Here is a 20,886-nt window from a genome sequence, read left to right as displayed (position 1 = left end):
ATAAACCTGCTTCTGTGTTTTAATGTTAATCAAACAAAGGACAAAGAAATACTCACTGCTCTTGACTAAATAGGCTACCCTTTTCAACTTTACAAAAATATCCATCTATATATAATTCATACAGTAATGAATATGCTTTTTTTCACATTTGATTACTTTATTCAAATTTCTGTACCTGTTAGATCTACCCGAAAAACTCTAAAAACACTGTTTATTTCATATTGTATATATTTGTCCTATTTGTAATTCAATTGTGTTTTTATTTTGTTACTGACTGCTTACTTGTTTTAAATTCACATTAATTAGGCTGCTAGTTTTTGTTGTAGTATCAAAATTGGATTAAATAATTGATATTTCACTGGTTTTGACAAACATATGGACCGCTGACCCGATCCTCAGCACTGAGCCCTGCTGAAGCAGCTCTAAATATGTGCTGTGGCTAATAAATGAAAGATAAAATATGATAGAGCAATAGAATGAACAGTGACAGTAGGCTTACAGAAGCTCATATGCATTTTAGCAGGCTTAATTAAGCATAAAAATAACTGAAAGAAATATATATATTTGATGAACAAATTAAGCCAACTAATATGATTTATAATCTTTTGGTTTATCTACTAATACATTTAAAAATTACAAATGCAGTGAAAATTCAGGTATCGGTTACGGTATCGGTATCGGCGAGTACCAAAAATTACAGTATCGGTATCGGACTCGTTCTGCAAAAAGTGGTATCGGGACATCCCATACTGTACATTTGTTTCATAGCTTTTACAGTGTAACTGAAACACAGAAAAACAGCAAGTCATTTTCAATTACTGCCAGACACATACAGTAAAAACACTGAAACCACATATAAAGAATAAAATACCTTTTAGTATTCCACGTATTGCTTTTACAAAAATTGTATCATGCAAGTAAATCACACACAGGCAAATAATACAGATATCTGAAACAAAAACAATGTCTCTCTTCACACTGGCTGATTTCTCTGAACAGAACAGCTGATCTTGAGCCGTTCATTAAATCGCAGAATTATGATGACCAGGACCAAAGTTTGGACTGCATTGGACAAACAGCAACCAGTCCTATATTCATCACAGTTATATCACACTATTGTCCAATTATTTCCCATCATCTCCCTGCTGCCCTCCTTTCTTTTTTTTCTTCTTTTGTTGCGGCTGTGTTTTGGTTTTCTTAGTGGCCGGCTGATCTTGTGTCTCTTCTCCTCCTTGCTGTTTCCTTTTCTTGTTTTTCTTCTTGTTCTTCTTCTTCTTTCCCTCTCCTGACGCTCCTTCAGGGGTTTCTGTGGAGGCTGGCGTTTCGTTCCCCTCCAGTACCGCGGGCTTCTTGCGGTTCTTGCGTTTCTTCGTCTCAGGAAGGAAGCCCTTCTTCTTCTTTGTGTTCTCTTCTGTCTGCTTTTCCTCTACGACTTTCTTCACCTTTTCCATCTTTGGTTTTCTACATAAAGCGAAGGAGCATAGAGACATTGAATACAGGTTTCATTATCAGATGGGCGGTACTAGCAATATAGCTACATTTTCTAGAACGTCTTTAATTACTTTTTTAAAAACGTATTTGAAAGGTACAACACTTATTTGATTATTATTGTCTATTTTTATTTGTAACATGGACACAAACCAAGAGATGATTATTCATGGCAAACAAATGTTGTATGATTATGTACACACACACAGCAAATAAATGTTAGTAATGTGACTCACAGAATGCCAAAGAATTTCATCACGCTCCAGTACGTGTCCTCCAGCTTCCCTGGTTTCTGCAGGACTCCTTCAGCGTTCATGGACTTGAGAATATTCTGAAGGGGCTCCAGGTTAACTTGCATCTTCTGCTCAGAAAGAAACAAAATTCCCTTTTCACTCTCACAACTGACCTGACGTAAACAAGCACAAGGTTTAGTAGAAACAGTGATTCATTACCTGATGGTGAACGGTTTTGACAAGGTACTGACAGAGCTCCAGCGCCTTCACCATCTTTTCATGAACCGTTTTGTTCTTACACTGTACATTTTCAAAACTCTGGAAGAAAAGGGTTATTTTGTTAGTAATAAGCACATGTTCCCTCAAGAGCACTCAAGGAAAGCTTATTGGTCAAAATGGTAAACAATGTATAGTGAATAAGCAACTTTTCTATTTTGTGAAAAATAATTGACTGCTACAAGCCATTTCCCCTTAATGTATTAATTATTGAAACAGTAATTTTCTGTAATATTCTGCAATAAATAAATAAAAAAATACCTAAAAAAATAATTACACTACCGTTCAAAAGTTTGGGGTCAGTAAGGTTTTTTTTTTTTATTACTTTCATTCAGCAAAGAGTCATTATATTTATAAAAAATTACAGTAAAGACGTTCAACATTATTAATGATGATGATGATAAATAAAAAATAATTATTGAGCAGCAAATCAGCATAGAATGATTTCTGAAGGATCATGTGACACTGAAGACTGGAGTAATGATGCTGAAAATTCAGCTTTGCATCACAGGAATAAATTACATTTTTTAAATATATTCAAATAGAAAACAGTTATTTTAAATTGTAATAATATTCCACAATATTACAGATTTTACTGTATTTTTGGTCAAATAAATTAAGCCTTGGTGGGCATAAAAGACTTATTCCAAAAACAATCCTACTGACCCCAGATTTTTGAATGGTGGTTTCACTGGAATTGGTGCAAAGCACTGATCTTTTAGTACCATGACATACACTGGTGTGTTGAGAGTACAGATACTGTCAACAGTAAAAACATGTTGCATTTTGAGAAATTCAAGCTAAGAGCCGAAGGAAGCCTACATTTGCGAGCTGATCCGCAACTTTCTGATGCAGCTCAGTTGTCTGGTCATCAGACATCAGCTTCTTCACTTCTTTAGTCTGCAGGGCCTGCAGCACCATGACACATGCCTGACCCTGAAAAAAAAACATTGAACATATATAATAAATTATAATTAAATGACCTAGTAAATGATCATACTTCAATATTCTTAGGGTTTTTTTTACCTGCTGATGTTCCCTCAGTCCTCCTGTGATGTTCTCCACAGCTATGTCCAACAGGTTCACACACAACACCTTCAAACACATCACAAATGGATCACTTAAGAGTTTTCATGAGATATATTTCTACATTTTTTGAGTGGTGTTTTTTCCAGTGTAAGATGTTCAATCAACATTTAATTCTTTGAACAATTCCCTTATCAAGTATGAGCAATAGCAATAGTGATGTTTGTTGGTCTAATCAAATCGCACTAATAATGAGCTGGCTACGTTTAAATAGGGCTGACCAATTAACCAGAATAAATCAAAATATGGCTTATTGTGATTATCATTTCAATTTCACAGTGAAGCTTGGGTTGCTTATAATGTGCATCTGGGAACGTATTGTGTGTCACAATTTCACCAGATTGAAGCGCTTATAAAACTGCTGCCAACTAAAGAAAGCTTTAAGGCCTCCATGTGGTTTTACGTCAAAATAAAAGCTTGATTTAATATTTGATGCAGAAATAAGGATATTAATACCTAAATATTCTTATTGTAATTTTTTCAGTTGTACTGTAAAATAAAATTGTTATTATTATTAAATGCTATTACATTTTTTACTTTATAGTGAAATTGTATTTATTTATTTTAAAAAGCAATATTTTGTTGTTTAAATTTTTTATTTAAAGGTGCACTGTGTAATATTTGGGAGGATCTGTTGACAGAAATGTAATATCATATACATAACTATGTTTTCAGTGGTGTTTAAAGACCTTACTTAATGAACCGTTATGTTTTTATTACCTTAAAATGAGCCATTTCTATCTACACACACCGCGGGTCTCCTTACATTGAAATGCGCCGACATGTTTCTAAAGTAGCCCTAAACGGACAAACGCGTTTCGTCACTATGTTGTTCTTCATGCAAAGAAGCTAGCTAAAGTCATCGAATAAAACACTGACTCAATGATGAACAAGTAACAATAATATTCACAATAACATATTGTTTTACTGAATAATTAAGTAAACCTAATTTCTTAATTTATCTTTGTAAAGAAACCTCATTGCTTAACTGGCTACTCTCTACCGTCTTAGACGAAGACATCTTTTCCTGTCGGCCACCGTAACTTCTGCTGGTTGCAATTCGCAACCTCACCACTAGTGAAACCACTTGCCGCTAAAAATTACACACTGCCCCTTTAATCACAATTAGGGTTGCAAAGGGGCTGAATATTTCTGGTAAATTTCCAGAAACTTTCTAAAAGTGAATATCAAAAACTGAAAATTTCCAAATAATCCTGAAAAGTTTCCGAAAGTTTCCAAATAATCCTGAAAAGTTTCCAAAATTTCTGGAAATTTTGCAACCCTAATCACAATCATAGTAAAAATCAGCAGTAGGGGGCGTGTCCATCATGATGGGAGAGGAGAGAGACTGAAAGGGAGATTTGAAAAAAGACTGTAGAAAGAAAGATGGCTGAGAGACATTACAAAAGAGAAAAGGTCAGAGGAATATCACTGGAAAAAGAAAGGTTATGGATCAGGAATTTATCTGTTATGATAAAAGAGACACTCTTGCATTGCGAATTTGTGCATTTTGGGGACGGAGCAAGGAAGGGAGGGGTGTGTTTGTTTGAGCTGATTTTAAATATCATCAGTGTTTCTCAGAACTCGCTTACTGGACCTTTAACCATACAAATGATATTTACTATTGAAGTGGTTTAGACTCACAGGGAACCTGATGAAGAGGTCGCTGAACATGGCTCCAGTGAAAGGGCTTTTCCTTCTCGTCATGCAAGACGTCAACGCATTCCTGAAGCAAGTTGTGACCCTCTCAACATCCACTTTACCCATAAACTTTGCCTGCAATTAGCACAAAGTTATGTCATCAAGCTCAGTACTTGGAGATTAGCAACGCTGTATCAATTTGAGATTGTAGATTACCTGTGACGGTGCGTTTGTCGAGCCCTGTTCGACGCTCACAACGCCTCTCAACACCTTCAGCAAGTAGAGAGCAGCACTACAAAACAATAACGTAATTTGAACACATAAATATATTCACAATGAACATAAATGAGAGTTTGTATACTACAGATAGAAGTTTCGCCTGCAATATTTGAATAAGCATCAACATCCAGAAGTCATTACCTGAAGTAGTACAGACACACAGACGAGTCTGTCAGTTTCTGGGCTCGACCAATCAGACGCTCAAACATTTCATGAAGCTCCGCCTCTCGCCCATCAACTTCCCTGCAGTAATACTTGCCACGACAAAGTCGGTTCCTGCCAATCAGAGACAGAGCGACAAGCTATAAGAATTGTATGTAAAATGAGGAAAATAAGCAGAATGTTTTGGAAGGAAGCGAATCTCAAACCTATTAGGCAACATAAAACTTAAATAAAATATAAATATTTTAAGTTTAAGTACTAAAACTCCTGAAAGTAAAACTGAAATCATTTAAAGCTATTGTATATATATACACATTTATGAATAAAAACAACAAAAGCGCATAAAATTTCTAAAACTTAAAGGTAGGGTAGGAATGTTTTTCATAAACACTTTTTGCTATACTGGCTGAAACTCTCTTCACATCCTGAGAGCAATCTATTATAGAAGTGGTCTAAATATTGGAAAAATTTACATGTATCTTCTGTGGAAGTTTAGGACAAAAAAAAATGTTCGTCCAATCATTGCATCCGGTCCAATGCTATGCAGAGTTGTAGACACAGTCATTGAGCGCCAAAAACAAACCGTGACGTTTACATCCTCAGATTCGGATTTATGCATTTCTGTGTCAATACGATCAATGCCGAAATGAATCTGCAGCAGTCAGGTGGTTCAATTAAGAGCTCTGTAAGTTGTTTACGTTCATTATTATTGTAATGTAATGAGCTTTGAGTAGTGAGGTAGTTTAACGCCGTCTCTCATGATGCTTTGCAGACTCTGCTGTGTGCGTTCATGTGTTTTGAAGGAGGCGTGGCTTTGGAGACGCTCTGAAGGGAGGGTGGGATCTTAAGCTTTCAAAGCTAGCTTGCTATTGCTAGTCTCTCTGAAATTGCCTACCTTACCCTTAAACTAATTTAAAATGAAAACTGAAAATATAAAAATAAAAGCCAAAACACTGCTCACCTGAAGATGTCTGCGGCCTTGCGCAGGTAGTCCTGTTCCTGTTGGCTAGTTTCAGAGCTCATCCCGTTCTCGATCACACTAAGCAGCGGTTCCACCATCCCAAGAACCAGAGCACTGCTTCCCTGTTTGTTCAAGAACATCTCCACCATGTCCAGGACCTGAAAATAACACCCCAAATTACTTAAATTAGCCACTGAGAGACAAAACCCACATATTTTAACGACATATTTTTTAAAAATCGACAAGTCACTAATCAGCCTTAAAGAAGCGCTGTATGATTGGGCTGGTTTCAGTTTCACCTGTCCTCAATCGGACATTTTTACAGAATGATTTTTAAAAGTTTGAAAGTTTAAAAGCTCAAAAAACACACCAGCCATAAGTCATCCGACTGTATATGTATATGACCTTTAAAAAGCACATCATGCAGTCGGATTAATCTTTCCTGTGGCTCAAACAGTAGAGCGTTGGCGCTTGCAACACCAAGGTCATGGGCTCAATTCCCAGGGAAAGCGAGTGTGTACCTTGAAATGCAATGTAAGTCACTTTGGATAAAAGCGTCTGCCAAATGTAAATGTAATGTAAATGTAAATAATTAGAAAATATAAAAATAAATAAATAAATTATATATATATATATATATAAAATTTATATACACCTTATAACACCTTTTCTTTCTTTATATATATATATATATATATATATATATATATAAAGATAAAGAGAGAAAGAAAGAAAAGGTGTAGTTAACAGTGTAGTTAACTAACTAAACTCAACCTTGCTAATTTATACAGCACTATAAAAAAAACTACATTACGATAAAATGTTTTAATAATGTACATATTATATATATAGAGAGAGAGAGAGTGTGTGTGTGTGTGTGTGTGTGTGTGTTGTCATAATACTGCAAGTATTAAAATAAATAAATAGGTGCATATAATAATTTTTTTAAAGCATAAAACATCTTTGTTCTATCAAGCGGAGAATTTTTTTTTTTAAGACCTATAGATACAAATAGATAAGAATAAGATTAAAATAATCCAGTATATATTGATAAATGTGAGACAGTCCAACGGGGCAAGACCTACTTTAATCTTGAAGTCCCGCACGAGGACCTTTTCCTTGCTGATTCGGTCCTTCTCGTCTTTCTTGGCCTGGATCCTTTTCTTCTGCTCCAGGAAGAGAGAAGACAGGCTTCCGTCCAGCTTCATCATCGCCGCATCATCAAGGTCCTCATCATCACTGCGATCCTCTTCAGTGGCCTAAACGAGAACAGAACATCTGCTACTGTTGCTCCACACATGTAGTTATTTTTGTTTAAATTGTGAACGAGTTATATAAAACAGAAAGTGAGCAGAGAGCACATATAATCACTGACTAAGCTCTGCACATATGCAGAACCTCGCTTTATGATCAATGAAGTTGCAACCTGAAACATGAACCTTTGACGCTCTTCACAGAGCACTCTCACACACTTAATTTATTTGTTCATACCAGAGCATTCTGACCCTGCAGAACCTTCATCAACTCCAAACGGAAGTTCTGATCAACCTCTCCTCCTTCCTCCATGGCTTCATCCTCATCATCATCATCTTCATCATCATCATCTGAGGAATCAGAACCCTCTTCATCCTGATGTAATTTAAAAAAAGAGAGGTGAGAACATTTTTTAATTTGCCGATTTATTTGGTTTGGTGCGATAAATATTCATGTTGATCAGTCTCACCTCCTCTTCCTCATCCTCTTCCTCTTCTTTGTCATCTAGCTCTTCCTCATCTTTTTGTTTTCTCTTTTTGTCTTTCTCATCAGTAACCACAACACCACTTTCATCCTCATCCTTGCTGGGGTCCAGAACCTAAAAATCAACAAGAAATCGAAACAGACCCCATTAACTTTCTTAAATTCTCTGCATCTTATTCTCCACAAATAATCACATGTACATTATTTCAAAAGAAAAACCACACACACATGTGGATGGGGAAACGTAGAATTAACCAATAATAAATCACAGCTTAACATCCACGATCCAATCAAATCCTTTTACAGTAAAGCCCCGCCCTACAGTATTTCCTGAAGAATGTTCGCTCAGAAATGCATCACATTATGGAAGCTAAAAACATTGTGGGTCAAATTAAAGGTGTAAAGTTATGAAAACTGTGTGTTTATTATAAATTATACTAGCTAGCAAAGACAATGAAGAAGCGCTTTTAAAACTCACATTGACAGAATCTGTAAGTAAACCAAAAAAAATGGGTCAGACCTTAGTTTAGGGTCCAATTCTCACTATTAACTACGACTTTTGCCTCAATAAACTCCGAATTACTGCTTATTAATAGTTTAAGTTTAGGTATTGGATGAAATTAAAGGGATAGTTCACCCAAAAATGAAAATTCTGTCATCATTTACTCTCTCATTTTGTTCTAAACCTGTATGAGGCTCTTTCTTCTGTTGAACACAAAAGAAGATATTTTTAAGATTGTTGGTAGTCAAACAGTTGATGGTAGACACTGACTTCCATAGTATTTCTTTCCCTACTATGGAAGTCAATGACTACCTTTTAAAAATTCTAAATATTAATAAATACTATAATGGTATATAATACAATAGTAAAAAAGCACTGTTCATTAGTCAATAGTCTCTTACGTTCAGGATGGAGCTGAGAGCTCCTTGGGTGAGGTGAGGGCAGATACGGTTAAACACAGCTTTACACACACAACGAATGAGTCGACTGGGCTGAGACAGGAGTGACAACAGGATCTCAACAACCACCTCCACCCAGTGCGGCTCCTCGTCTGAGCCCTTGCCATCTGTAACACACACACACCATTAGTGCATAAACACAACACGCACAATGAACAAACACACATCAGGAATTATGGATCACAAATCAATAACAGAAGCCGAAACAATGGCCGTATTTCATTAAATCCATTAACATCACTGAACCGCTCCAACTTACTTGCTTTCTTCTTTTTGGATTTCTTAGCTTGAGCTTTCTCCATGCAAGTCCGCAAATCATTCAACAGTTCCAAACTTTCTTCTGGAGCCTGGAGCGAGGAAAGAACATCAACACTTCTGTCAAGATCACAAAATATAGGCAGTAAAACAGTCTTCAGAACTTTCTGAAATCAGTCCACAGTCGTTCTGTTTGGTTTATCTGGAACAGGAATGTAAAGCACATGATCTTTTATTGAACTCAATATCCAAAAACTATTTTCAAGCAGCAACATGAATATGTATTAACAAAAAGAGCTTCCCATGCACAACAAGGATATAGAAAATAATTAACAGATGAATAAATAATTAATAAAGTGGCCGCTTGACAGTGTCAGTTGCGCAGCCTTTATATTTTATAGCTTTATCTAATACACCAGGCATTTTTTAAGCCAGAAAGATTCAAACCTTGAACATCTGAATCCCAACGAGGAGGAAGAGGTGCTGGAACGCTGTGTGTTCAGGTGAAGAAGACTTCTTTGCTTTTTTCCTCAAGGCTTCCACTGATTCCAGCATACTGAAAACACACACACACAGACATAACACAAAATCACTACAAGCACCTCACTTTTTGTTGGCATTTAAACGGTCGTAGTGTGAAAAACAGCTTTTTTCTTTATATTATAAGTAGTGTTTTGTAGGATATGTCACCTGTCCCAGCCCTGTCTCTGCTCTGAACTGAAGGTCTGAACGCTCTGAACGTTTTTGCTCTGGTTGAGGAGCATGGCGGCGTACTGCACCAGACAGTAAATCCACATGGTTCCGTCTGCTTTAACACCCAGATTCCTCCTGGGGTTCAGTCCCTCCACCTCAGGCGAATCTCCTAACACAGCCATTGTGTTCAGGCCCTGCAGAAGACTGGAGGAGATGGAGTTCATTTAATTTAAAGGTGCAGTATGTAAAATGAACAGCTAGTGGTTGAACTGGGAACTGCAGTCGAAAATCTAAATATTGGAAAAAGTTGTTTCTCCCGCACATCCACCTCAGACTCGACGCTCAAGCATTTAGCCAGATTGTGGACATGCAACAAGGACAAGAACAAGAACATTGAAGGCGCAATCACCGTAAACTGATTTATCAGCATTTTAATATGCCTCTGGGAATAGAGCTGTTTAGATGGACGGCGAAATCTTTTTTTTTTATTAAACATGCTATGGTATTTTTATGCTTTACTAAAGTAAAGAGTTCGTCGAGACAAACTTTAAGTTGGCTTGAGAAAGTTTGGACCAGAACGTTTAAAAAAAAATGTATAAAGTTTACTACAGTAAAAAAAAAAAAAAAAAAAAAAAAAAAAAAAACATACAACACCTTTAATTTAATTATATTTATTAATTGAATTAACATTTAGAAGAAGAAAAAATAACAATAATAATTCTCTGTAAAAAATGCTCTATGACGACTTATTTTTAGTTTCCAAAATTGTATTTAATTCTAATATTGCCTTTTCATTAGTTATCATCAGCCATAATTACTAGGGCTGCACAAAATATCGAAATATCGCTAATGTGTATTTCGCAATATGCATATCGCAACAGCTTGCAATAACTGTGGTCATGAACAAAAGACAGAGAAAATCCCTCACTGCTCTTGGCTGAATAACTTTTGTAGCTTTAATAAGAATCAGTATATATTTATTTCATACAGTCAAAACTAAGCAGTGTTTTATTTCTACATTTGATTATTGAGTTTCTGTTGTTAAATAAACCTAATGTAGGCCTTCCTGAAACCCTAAACCCAGTGGTTTACACTGATGTTAAAATAACACTTACTTCTTATGCTACAGTAAAACACTGCTGTTCACTTTCAGAAGTTGTAGGGATGTTTTCTTGTCACAAAAAGAATGTGAAACACACATGTAGGTCATATCATTTTAAATATATTTTAAGGATAATTTAAGTTTATTTTACACACTTTAAGCATTATCATATCGCATTATTTAATGAGTTATCGCATATCGCATTTTTCTTCAATATCGTGCAGTCCTTATAATTACTGGCATCAGCAAATCGCTCATTTGAAACAAGACTAACATAGCCAGTGATACATAACATGGGAATAGTTCTAGACAATTAAACATGTATGGTGTGGCGGTGATAACAGAAATCAGACCTGTAGAAGGCTGCAGAGAGGGTGGCTCGTGTTTGGTGATCTATGGGCACTGAAAAGGCCTGCGCTGTCTCAGGGACTTCTGGGGTGGGTTTCTTCACGACAAAGAAGCCGTGGAAGAAGATAAACCTACAGGAGAAGAGATAAAACATCACAATCCCATCCATTCATATCAATATACATCCCAGGTAGAGACCATTGGTGAAATATTAATAAAAAATATAAACATACCTAGCCATTTTCATGACGAGATCCTCCTGCTTCTTAATCTGTTGGTTTTCCACAATGAAAGTGAGGCGTGGAATGATCCATTTACGAAACCTGGCAACACAGCTGTCACTCCTAAAGCATGAGGTAAAATAGAAGAAATATGAAACTGACATAAGGAAAATGCCTGAACGGTGACAAAAATTAAATAAATTACCCTTGAATTGAAAATTAACATTGATACAAAAATTATCAAATAATTGCTCAAACAAATAATTTCACTTCATTTATTTATTTAATAATAACAACAATAATAAATATATGCTATTTTAAACAAATAAAAACTATTATTACTGTTATTAATTAGAATATTTTTATACGATAAAATAAAAAAGACTATTATTACAGTTAACTACAACAAACTATTAAAATTGGTTTCTGTTAATTGACAAAATACAAAATAAGATTAAAAAAATATATAACACTGTGACATGGTGACTGAAGTACTAAAACTGATATTAAAATATTAAATATTAAATTAATAAAAATATTAAAAACATAACAAAACTACTAAAACTAAAATGAAAGCTGAAAATATAAAATAAAAGCTAATTCAAAATATGAATAAAATACTAAAATAAAACCAAACCCATAACATCACTTCTGATTTGTCAAAGTTGATACTTTTTTCCCACCGAGACCGCTAATAAAACACTGTGTAAACTCACTCTGGTCCAGACTCTTGGCTTCCTTTCTGTCTGCGGGTGCTGAAGTCCAGACAATTCTCCAGCTGTGGCTTGCAGAACGCCTCCATCAGCCACTCCACGTACTGCTCCAGCGCCGACGGAACCACGTGCTCCAGAACCTTCCAGTAGGACGGGACCACTGGGTAGCCCTGGTTGGTGAGCTGGGTGAAGCTGAGCATCACTGTGAGCTGTTTGTCAGCGTCAGGGCAGCCCTGCATGAACTCGCTCACGTACTTCTCCATTTCCGGAGCAAACTTGAATCGATCTGGCAACTGAAGGGAGAGATGAGCAATAAACATACAATCTGATGACACAAGGAATGGAACACAAGCTTATTATAGAGCTGGACGATTAATCGTTACAAGCTTGAACTCTTGATTCAAACACCCACGTTATCTTATTCCTAAATGACAACGATGTCTATTAGACCCAGCGGAACATTCAAATCTGTACGCAAAACATTTTTCCGTTTTTAGTACATTGTTGTCATTTAAACGTACCCTAAGATTGCATCAATTACATCGTTACACCAGTAGGTGGAGACAAGTAACTGTTCAAAACAATTTTTTTTGTCATTGAATGTGAAGTGAAGTCTTTATGAGTGAGTCATTGAATCATTTATTCAACTGATTTAAAAAAAATCTACAGATTTTCCTCTTTAAAGTAAAAATAATGGATGCTATCATTGTCAATCAATCACATGAAACATATACATAACCAAAAATAAAGACAGACCTGTGCGGACAGTATGTGTTCACCGTAATGTCTCATCACATCACCGGACAACACAAACTCAAGCTGAGGGATCGACAGCAGCGGCAAGGATGCGGCCAGCAACCGGAAACTCAAATAACTGACAGATGGAGAGACAAAGAGACTATTATTTAAGCCAATTCAATTATTCAACTTAAAATAAATCAAATAGACTACATTTAAAATAAATACAATGAATCAACAATTTAACAAACAAACAAATAAATAAATATATATGTAGTAAACTACATTTTAAATAAATAAACATACATACATACATAAAAATGTCAAGCGAGCAGGGCAAATACATTCCCAAACAATACAAAAATGTTCATTATTATTATGCAGTTGGTTGATTTGAAGAACACAATCCACACCAACCCAGATGAACAATTTCTGCTAACTTAAAGGGATATTTCACCGCTGGAAAGATGAATGTGTATTTAAATTGGGTAATTTATGTAGTAGAAATGTGAAATTATTTTAGAAGTTGGTGTCTTCTAGACTGAGAAAAGCCAAAAAATGTATTTTTGGCTCATGTGGATGAAAGACAACAACTCCCAGAATGCACTTGCTTCGCTGCTCTACGAGGCCACTCCCCCAAGCCACGCCTACCGGTTACAGAGGGCAGTATCGGGAGAAATGATACAACTAGGCTACTAGTCGACTGGAAACTGAAAAGACGGCGTTTTATCGTGAGATCCCCCTATGGGCGGGATGAACACATGCGGAACGAGCTCCTCCTACTGGCTGTAGTCTCTCACCTCTGGACAAAAAAGCCTCAGATGCTAAATGACGATTTTTGCGTCATCGGAGGTTTTTTTCCAGACACACAATACAGAAATCTCTCGTCTCAGGGGGACATGAGGGAGGGAAGCACAGCCATTCGAAAATACTACCGGGTTTCTACTGATACAAAGCTCAATGCTAATCGGTGAAGTATCCTAAACTAAAACTAGCAGGTTACGGTTTGACTACACATGTAAAACTCACTGTGTGGGTCCAGGCATCTCTGACATCATGCCTCTGATGATGGCATCAGTCCAGAACATCTCGAAGTTGTCCTCTCGCAGAGACGCCTGCAGCAAATCCAAAGCGACCGGGGGCAGAATGTTCTCCTTCTTCACAGAGCGAGCGGCCATCTTTAAAACCTCCACTAGCCTGGGAGCGCACATCAACAATATTAACAAAACAAGAAAGCACACAAAATACGAGCGTGTTTTCAACCTACCATGTGTAAAACAACACTTTAGCTCTTTCAAATAGAATCAACACAAAAAAACACAAAACAATTAAACCACATCTTAAAGATCTCATTTAATTAAATGAGTAAATAATGTATGTGGATATGTGTATCAAAATTGAAATGTGTGTGTGTGTGTGTGTGTGTGTGTGTACAGGTACACATGTGTATATGTATGTGTGTGCATATATACACGTGTATAGTTATTATTTGTAATGTATACATGTGTGTGTGTGTGTGTGTGTGTATATATATATATTTTAACACAATATAAAAAAAAAAAACATAGCACAGGTTATCTCCCACATACATATATATATATGGGTCATTGACGAATAAGGTTTTTAAAAGTGTAAAAAAATAGAATGGAGATATAACTATATTTGAAACCATTTTTTAGTTTACCTAGGTGTTAACAATAAGATTTTGTGGTTTGTACAATCAATTAACACTGTTTTTTGTCATTTTGTACAAGATGGATTTTACATTTTTCACCAAAAAAGTCATTCGGTTTAACCACTGATTTGAAAGTTAAAAACTGATTTGACATTGATGTTGAGATAGTATATAGTGTGTACCACAGAGGAAATATTAAATAAAATTATCACTGATCTCATAAATGTAATCATTTATTGGACTACTCTAAACACTAGTAAAACATTGCACAGGGAAAGGAGAAAAAAAGAGCCTTATCTGCTTTATATTTGTATTATTGTAGTTCCTTTAGTTATTAAAAACAATATTATTCCATTTAAATATTTACTATATCGGTTTTACCGAATGACCTTTTGACACTTCAAAATCTTTAAAATACCTTTATATGTAGTAAAATATAATTAAAACCTTTTGGATTCAGTAAAAGAGATCAAGTTGTACTACCTTACATACTTTGGATGTTATATATTTGTTTTTTTATTATTATTATTATTAAGGCCTTTGGACAAAAAAAATGACCCATCACGTCATTGACCCACATACACATATATATATATTTTTTTTTTATTGCTCGAAATAAACTTCAATAAATCAATTAAATTAAATAAATTGAAACAATTAAACATTTTTTTTTTTTTGCACATTTAAAAATCTCTGAAAGCAAAGGCAAAACAACACAGAGAAAGAAAGCAGAAAAGGAGAGTTCGACACACTCACTTGGGCATGTTCTCTTTAGTGATGACTGCTGTGGTTCCCAATATTTTCTTGAGTTTTTTGGGCTTGAGCACCGAGGGGAACTTGTGCAGGGCCACTAGGAGGAGCTCCAGCTGCTCGGGGGTTTGGAGGGCAGAGGTCAGGTCCGACTGCAGGGCGCTCAAGAGCACCTCCTCAAACACGTCCTTCGATGTCTAAACAACAAAACACAACGCAAATTAAACATTACATGTAACGTATACATTTTATTATTAGTGTGTATAATGTGTAGAATACAAATTAATAGTATTAGAATTAACATTTCTATATTAATTTGTAATATTTTTAACATTTTAATATGTTTTTAACTGCTTTCCTGTAGCTTAAACAGTAGAGTGTAGGCGCTTGCAACACCAAGGTCATGGGTTCGATACCCAGGGAAAGCAAAAAATGTGTACCTTGAAATGCAATGTACGTCGCTTTGGATAAAAGTGTCTGCCAAATGCATAAATGTAAAGGTAATATGAATATTATTTAAAATAATATTATAATTATAAGTGTATTATTAATGCTATAGATATTTGTATTGCTATTGGGGAGCCCATAAACATAAACAGTTGCACAAAAAAACATCTTCATTATAAATGTATTCAAACATACATATATAATTGACAGTAAATAAGCTCTTCTCTAGTGTTTTTAATAGCTAACGGAACTGTGGACACTGGATGACTTCCCTAAGGTATGTGCAACATTAAGTGATATTGTGCACAAGCCGTTTTATCGACGTCTTTCCACGGTTGAAACGCAGATTGAGCGATTGCATGAGACATGATACGGATTTCGGTGAGTTGTACTGTATCTTTCAACATACTCTCTGATATTCATGCATGTTTTTCGAGATATGACTTGTATTAAAGTGAACTGAGGCGCATCTGTCACGTCACATTTAAGAGCGTCAACCCGCCATTTACTGTTTGGGTTTCGTGATAAAATGGACAGAATTTGAAAGCTGAGACTTTGTTTCTTATCAGAAGTAACAGAGCACAAAGCTCTTTGCGATTACTGGATGAGAGACTCGCTACAAATAACGGGAGCTTTAATCGACCGATACCGCTTATTCGACGATACATCGGTGAATCTAGGATTACTTTAATGATGTCTTTACTACCTTTCTGGGGCTTAAAAGTGTGAGTTGCGTAGCTGTCAAAGGAGGGACAGAAATCGCTCAGATTTCATTAAAAGATCTTCATTTGTGTTCCGAAGATGAATGAAAGTCTTACGGGTTTGGAACGACATGAGGATGAGTAAATATTGACAGAATGTCATTAATCACCTCTGACAGGATGTCGACCATGGTTTTTCTGGGCAGGTCTTTCAGGTGTTCTCTGTACTGGGACAGACTCTGGAGGAGCTGGACACACTCCAGCATGACCTGCGGCTCCTGAGAGGTGATGAGAGAGACAGAAAGAGATCATGAACACAAATGAGTGTTTGGGTCATTGACCAATAAGGTTTTTAAAAGTGTAAAAAAAATAGAATGGAGATATAACTATATTTGAAACCATTTTTTAGTTTACCTAGGTGTTAACAATAAGATTTTGTGCTTTGTACAATCAATTAACACTGTTTTTTGTCATTTTTTACAAGATGGAAAAGATTTGTCACCAAAAAAGTAATTCGGTTTAACCACTGATTTGAAAGTTAAAAACTGATTTGACATTGATGTTGAGATAGTATATAGTGTGTATTTATTTATTTATATTAAATAAAATTATCACTGATCTCATAAATGTAATCATTTATTGGACTACTCTAAACACTAGTAAAACATTGCACAGGGAAAGGAGAAAAGGGGAAATGTAAAAAAAGAGCCTTATCTGCTTTATATTTGTATTATTGTAGTTCCTTTAGTTATTAAAAACAATATTATTTCATTTAAATATTAATGGTTATACTATACCGGTTTTACCGAATGACCTTTTGACACTTCAAAATCTTTAAAATACCTTTATATGTAGTAAAATATAATTAAAACCTTTTGGATTCAGTAAAAGAGATCAAGTTGTACTACCTTACATACTTTGGATGTTATATATTTGTTTTTTTTATTATTATTATTATTATTAAGGCCTTTGGACAAAAAAAATGACCCGTCACGGTTTATATGCATCCCAAATGCCATCTTTAATAATACGCATACTAAGAACTAGTGATGTAACACAATCCTCAGCGTCTCTTACCTTGTGCAGACGAGTGGACTGAGACAGGGCGAGCACCCCGAAGAAATTCCCAAATGCTGCATTTCTGATGAATTTCTGTTAAAAGAACCAAAGCACGACAAGATCGGCGATCGTTAATATGACAGATTAATGATTAGGATAATAAAATATGGACTAATGAGGGTTCAACGCTAAAGAAACTCACCTTTTTGGCTGTCTGGAGATTGTGCTTTTCTTTGACGCAGTCTAGTGTGGATTTCAGCGAGATCTCCTCAAATACACTCAGCATCTTCAGACAAGAAACAGTAACAGTCGATTACATAACTAATGACTGCTATATAAGGAAAAACATGAAGACAAAACTTGAATGGCTAAAAATACCTGAGCGAGAGCCACACTGTATCCTGATCGAGCATCTTCTCTTGTGTGAGAAAGACCATCCACTAGTCTCTTCAGTGAATACTTCAACTCATCCGCCTAGAAGAAAGTGCAGAACAGAAACACTGAGGAAACGTATAAATATACACCATCATCTAGAATTTACTGACTTTATCACGCAAGGTCATTTGATCTGTTTTGCATCCTTCAATTAGGAGCACTTTTGAAAACATATGTGGATAACGGAGAGATAACAGATGGATGGATGATTTTAAATTGATAAGATAGATAGAAATGGATGGATTTTAGACAGAAATATAGATAGATTTTAGATAGATGGGTGGATGATAGATAGGCTAGATGGATTTTAGATAGATAAACAGAAGGATAGATGGAATGATTTTAGATAGATAGATAGATAGATAGATAGATAGATAGATAGATAGATAGATAGATAGATAGATAGAAATACGTGACAGAAGAGAAAGTCTTCATATTTGTCATAGAGGGACAATCTAAAAACATTTTAACACTCCAAATAATGGGAAAATGTGGTCAATTAAAACTGTGAAACTCGATTTTTTTCCCTCTTTCTCTTTAAATCATCTTGTCTGGACTCTGTGGACATGTGTTCACATAAATAAAAAATCCCCCATATTCAACAGCCCCATGAAACCCACGTGTTAACGTCAACAACCAAACCAGAACGGATCACAGTATTCAGGTAATGACAGCTTATTACATCGGGTGATAAAACTAAAAGCTAAGAACAATATTGATTAACAGTGATAAGCCAATATTAATATGATGACTTCATACCTTCTCGCTCTGCTTCAGGTGTTCAATCAGATCCTCTATCGCTTTGAGGCGGATGTCTCGCTCGGGTTTCGCGATGTCCCAGAAATAATCCAGAAACTGTCGATTCTGATTGAGAATGCCTTTAGCATCGGTAACTTTGGGTCGCACGGTGGTGGTGGTGGTGTTCTCGATCTCTCCCATCTCTCCCTGCATCACTGCAACCATCATGAGAGTGTGGCGCACACGTGTGGGGAGGTCGCTAAGACGTTATCTTCCGGGGTTAACTTCCGCGCAGTGAATTCAAAATAAAAGTCTCAAACCAGAAACTGAACAAATTAAAGCTTTATTCTCCCAAACTAAATAATAAAGGTCGGAAACCTTTGTTATTGAATCATTTGATTCTTTATAACGCTGTAGTATAAATTGTTGTTTTTTCCCCAGTTTTTATGATATATTACCAATATAACTTAAGTTAAAAATGTAACCAATTATAATATCTTTATATAACATTGATTTTAAAATCTTTAAACTATTAAAGTAAGATATATATTACATAAATTATGCCTATATATTTTTATTATTATTATATTGTTATAGAATGAATTGTATACTTTTTATGTAATATAATGTAATATGGTATTTTGTTTTTGTTTTTGTTTCTGTTGTTATTTTATTTGGATATACGATAACGTGTTTACGTTGTCAGTCTGCAATGAAATTCTTATGGACAACTGCCTTATTTATGTATGTATGTATTTATGTATGTATGCATTCATTTATTTATTTTTACAAAAGTTTCATTACACATTATTATTTAAATTTCCATTAATGACTGCTGACAGATGATAACCTTTTATGTCAAGACAGATTTGTGTGTGATGTCTGATGACAGCAGGAGTGATTCAGAGAACCTCACACACACTCTGCCCAGACTGAAGCAGCATGACAGTCACTAATAAGGAAGGGCCCGGGCCCCTATAAACCAGGCCTGACCCCCATAAGGCTCTCCACCCGAGTCACTGGGAAGAAACCATTAACACCCCGTGTGTCAGAGTCGGCCGCTCAACATCAGCATTCATTAGAAGACTCGCCCCAAGTCTTTTTCCACTTGTTTCTCCAAGCTGGATCACATTATTTGAGTGAGCGCCTCTCGCTCCCCCAATTATCTAGAACTATTTAGATAAAAGATAGCAGGATTTAGTTCCCGTTACTGAGTGTTTTTATCTGTAAAGGAAACGGAACAACTGCTTTTGTAAGTGGATGCAATAGGTGTGAAACTAAACAAATGATTTGTTGGAGACAAGGAGCGAGTGGAAAATGTAATGGTTAGTGTGTGTAACTTTGTTTTGCATGTGTCAGTTAAGCCAGACTTCTCTCTGGACTGTTGTAAGTGTTGTAAGTGTTGTAAGTGTTGTAAGTGTTGTTGTGACCAAACAGCATCCGCAACGGTAATGATTCCCAAGTGTTATTACGGGAAATTCAATCACCCCACTGCATATCTTTACCATTAATGGATACATTATTATCATAATTTTTTTTAATAAAATCCCTCACTCTCATCGCTGTATATGATTTAAATGTTAAATATTTATAGATTGCATATTATTTACATACTATTTGACTTTTATTTTTATATTCTCAGGTTTTTATTGTAATTTTAGTTCAATGTTTAGTCATTTTATTGTATGTGCTTTTGTCATTTTGATGATTTTTATTTATTTATTATTTATTTATTTATTTATTTATTTAATATTATTAATTATTATTATAAAAAAATCATTTATAAGTTCATGCAAATTTTATTTATGTCATTTCTTTAGGTTTTTTAACAATTTGTATACTTTTAATTAAAAAAAAATTGTTTCCATTTTTTTTATTATCCATTTTTATCTATTTTTCCCTTTTATTATTATATTTTCCATTTTTATTTTAGTAAAAAAAAATAATAATTCTGAATTTTCTTGTATGTGCTTTTGTCATTTTTATTCATTTATGTCATTTATTAATTCATGTGATTTTTATTTATGTAATTTTTTTGGTTTAATTTAAATTTTTATAGTTTATTTTATAGGGTTTTTTTTAACATGGAAGCCTCATTAGTCCACATTTTATTATCCTAATCATTCAAAGTTTTTATTTATCTCCATTTTATTTATTCATTTTAGTGCTTCAACTTATTTGCCAAGCC

General features: G+C 35.1%; 1 protein-coding gene across 1 annotated transcript; it reads right to left on the bottom strand.

The window, feature by feature from the left end:
- Positions 1-856: 856 nt before the first annotated feature.
- On the bottom strand, positions 857-19,014 carry mybbp1a (MYB binding protein (P160) 1a). Its single transcript, XM_084413174.1, has 27 exons — positions 18,720-19,014; positions 17,904-17,999; positions 17,728-17,811; positions 17,544-17,618; positions 16,637-16,744; positions 15,325-15,515; positions 13,923-14,090; positions 12,912-13,029; positions 12,159-12,448; positions 11,455-11,565; positions 11,227-11,352; positions 9,769-9,975; positions 9,526-9,634; positions 9,083-9,170; positions 8,767-8,930; positions 7,850-7,978; positions 7,618-7,755; positions 7,212-7,385; positions 6,127-6,284; positions 5,145-5,279; positions 4,941-5,016; positions 4,728-4,859; positions 3,024-3,092; positions 2,820-2,933; positions 1,941-2,039; positions 1,725-1,849; positions 857-1,461 (listed from the first exon to the last, which is right to left on the bottom strand). Exons 1-27 carry the CDS (start codon positions 18,924-18,926, stop codon positions 1,125-1,127), a joined length of 3,828 nt encoding a protein of 1,275 aa, XP_084269300.1. The 5' UTR covers positions 18,927-19,014; the 3' UTR covers positions 857-1,124.
- Between the last annotated feature and the right edge of the window lie 1,872 nt (positions 19,015-20,886).

This window comes from Rutilus rutilus (assembly GCF_951802725.1).
Source record: "Rutilus rutilus genome assembly, chromosome: 7".
NCBI classification, from domain to species: domain Eukaryota; kingdom Metazoa; phylum Chordata; class Actinopteri; order Cypriniformes; family Leuciscidae; genus Rutilus; species Rutilus rutilus.
Note: the sequence above shows the minus strand (reverse complement) of the source record. Positions and strands in the feature narration are given on the sequence as shown.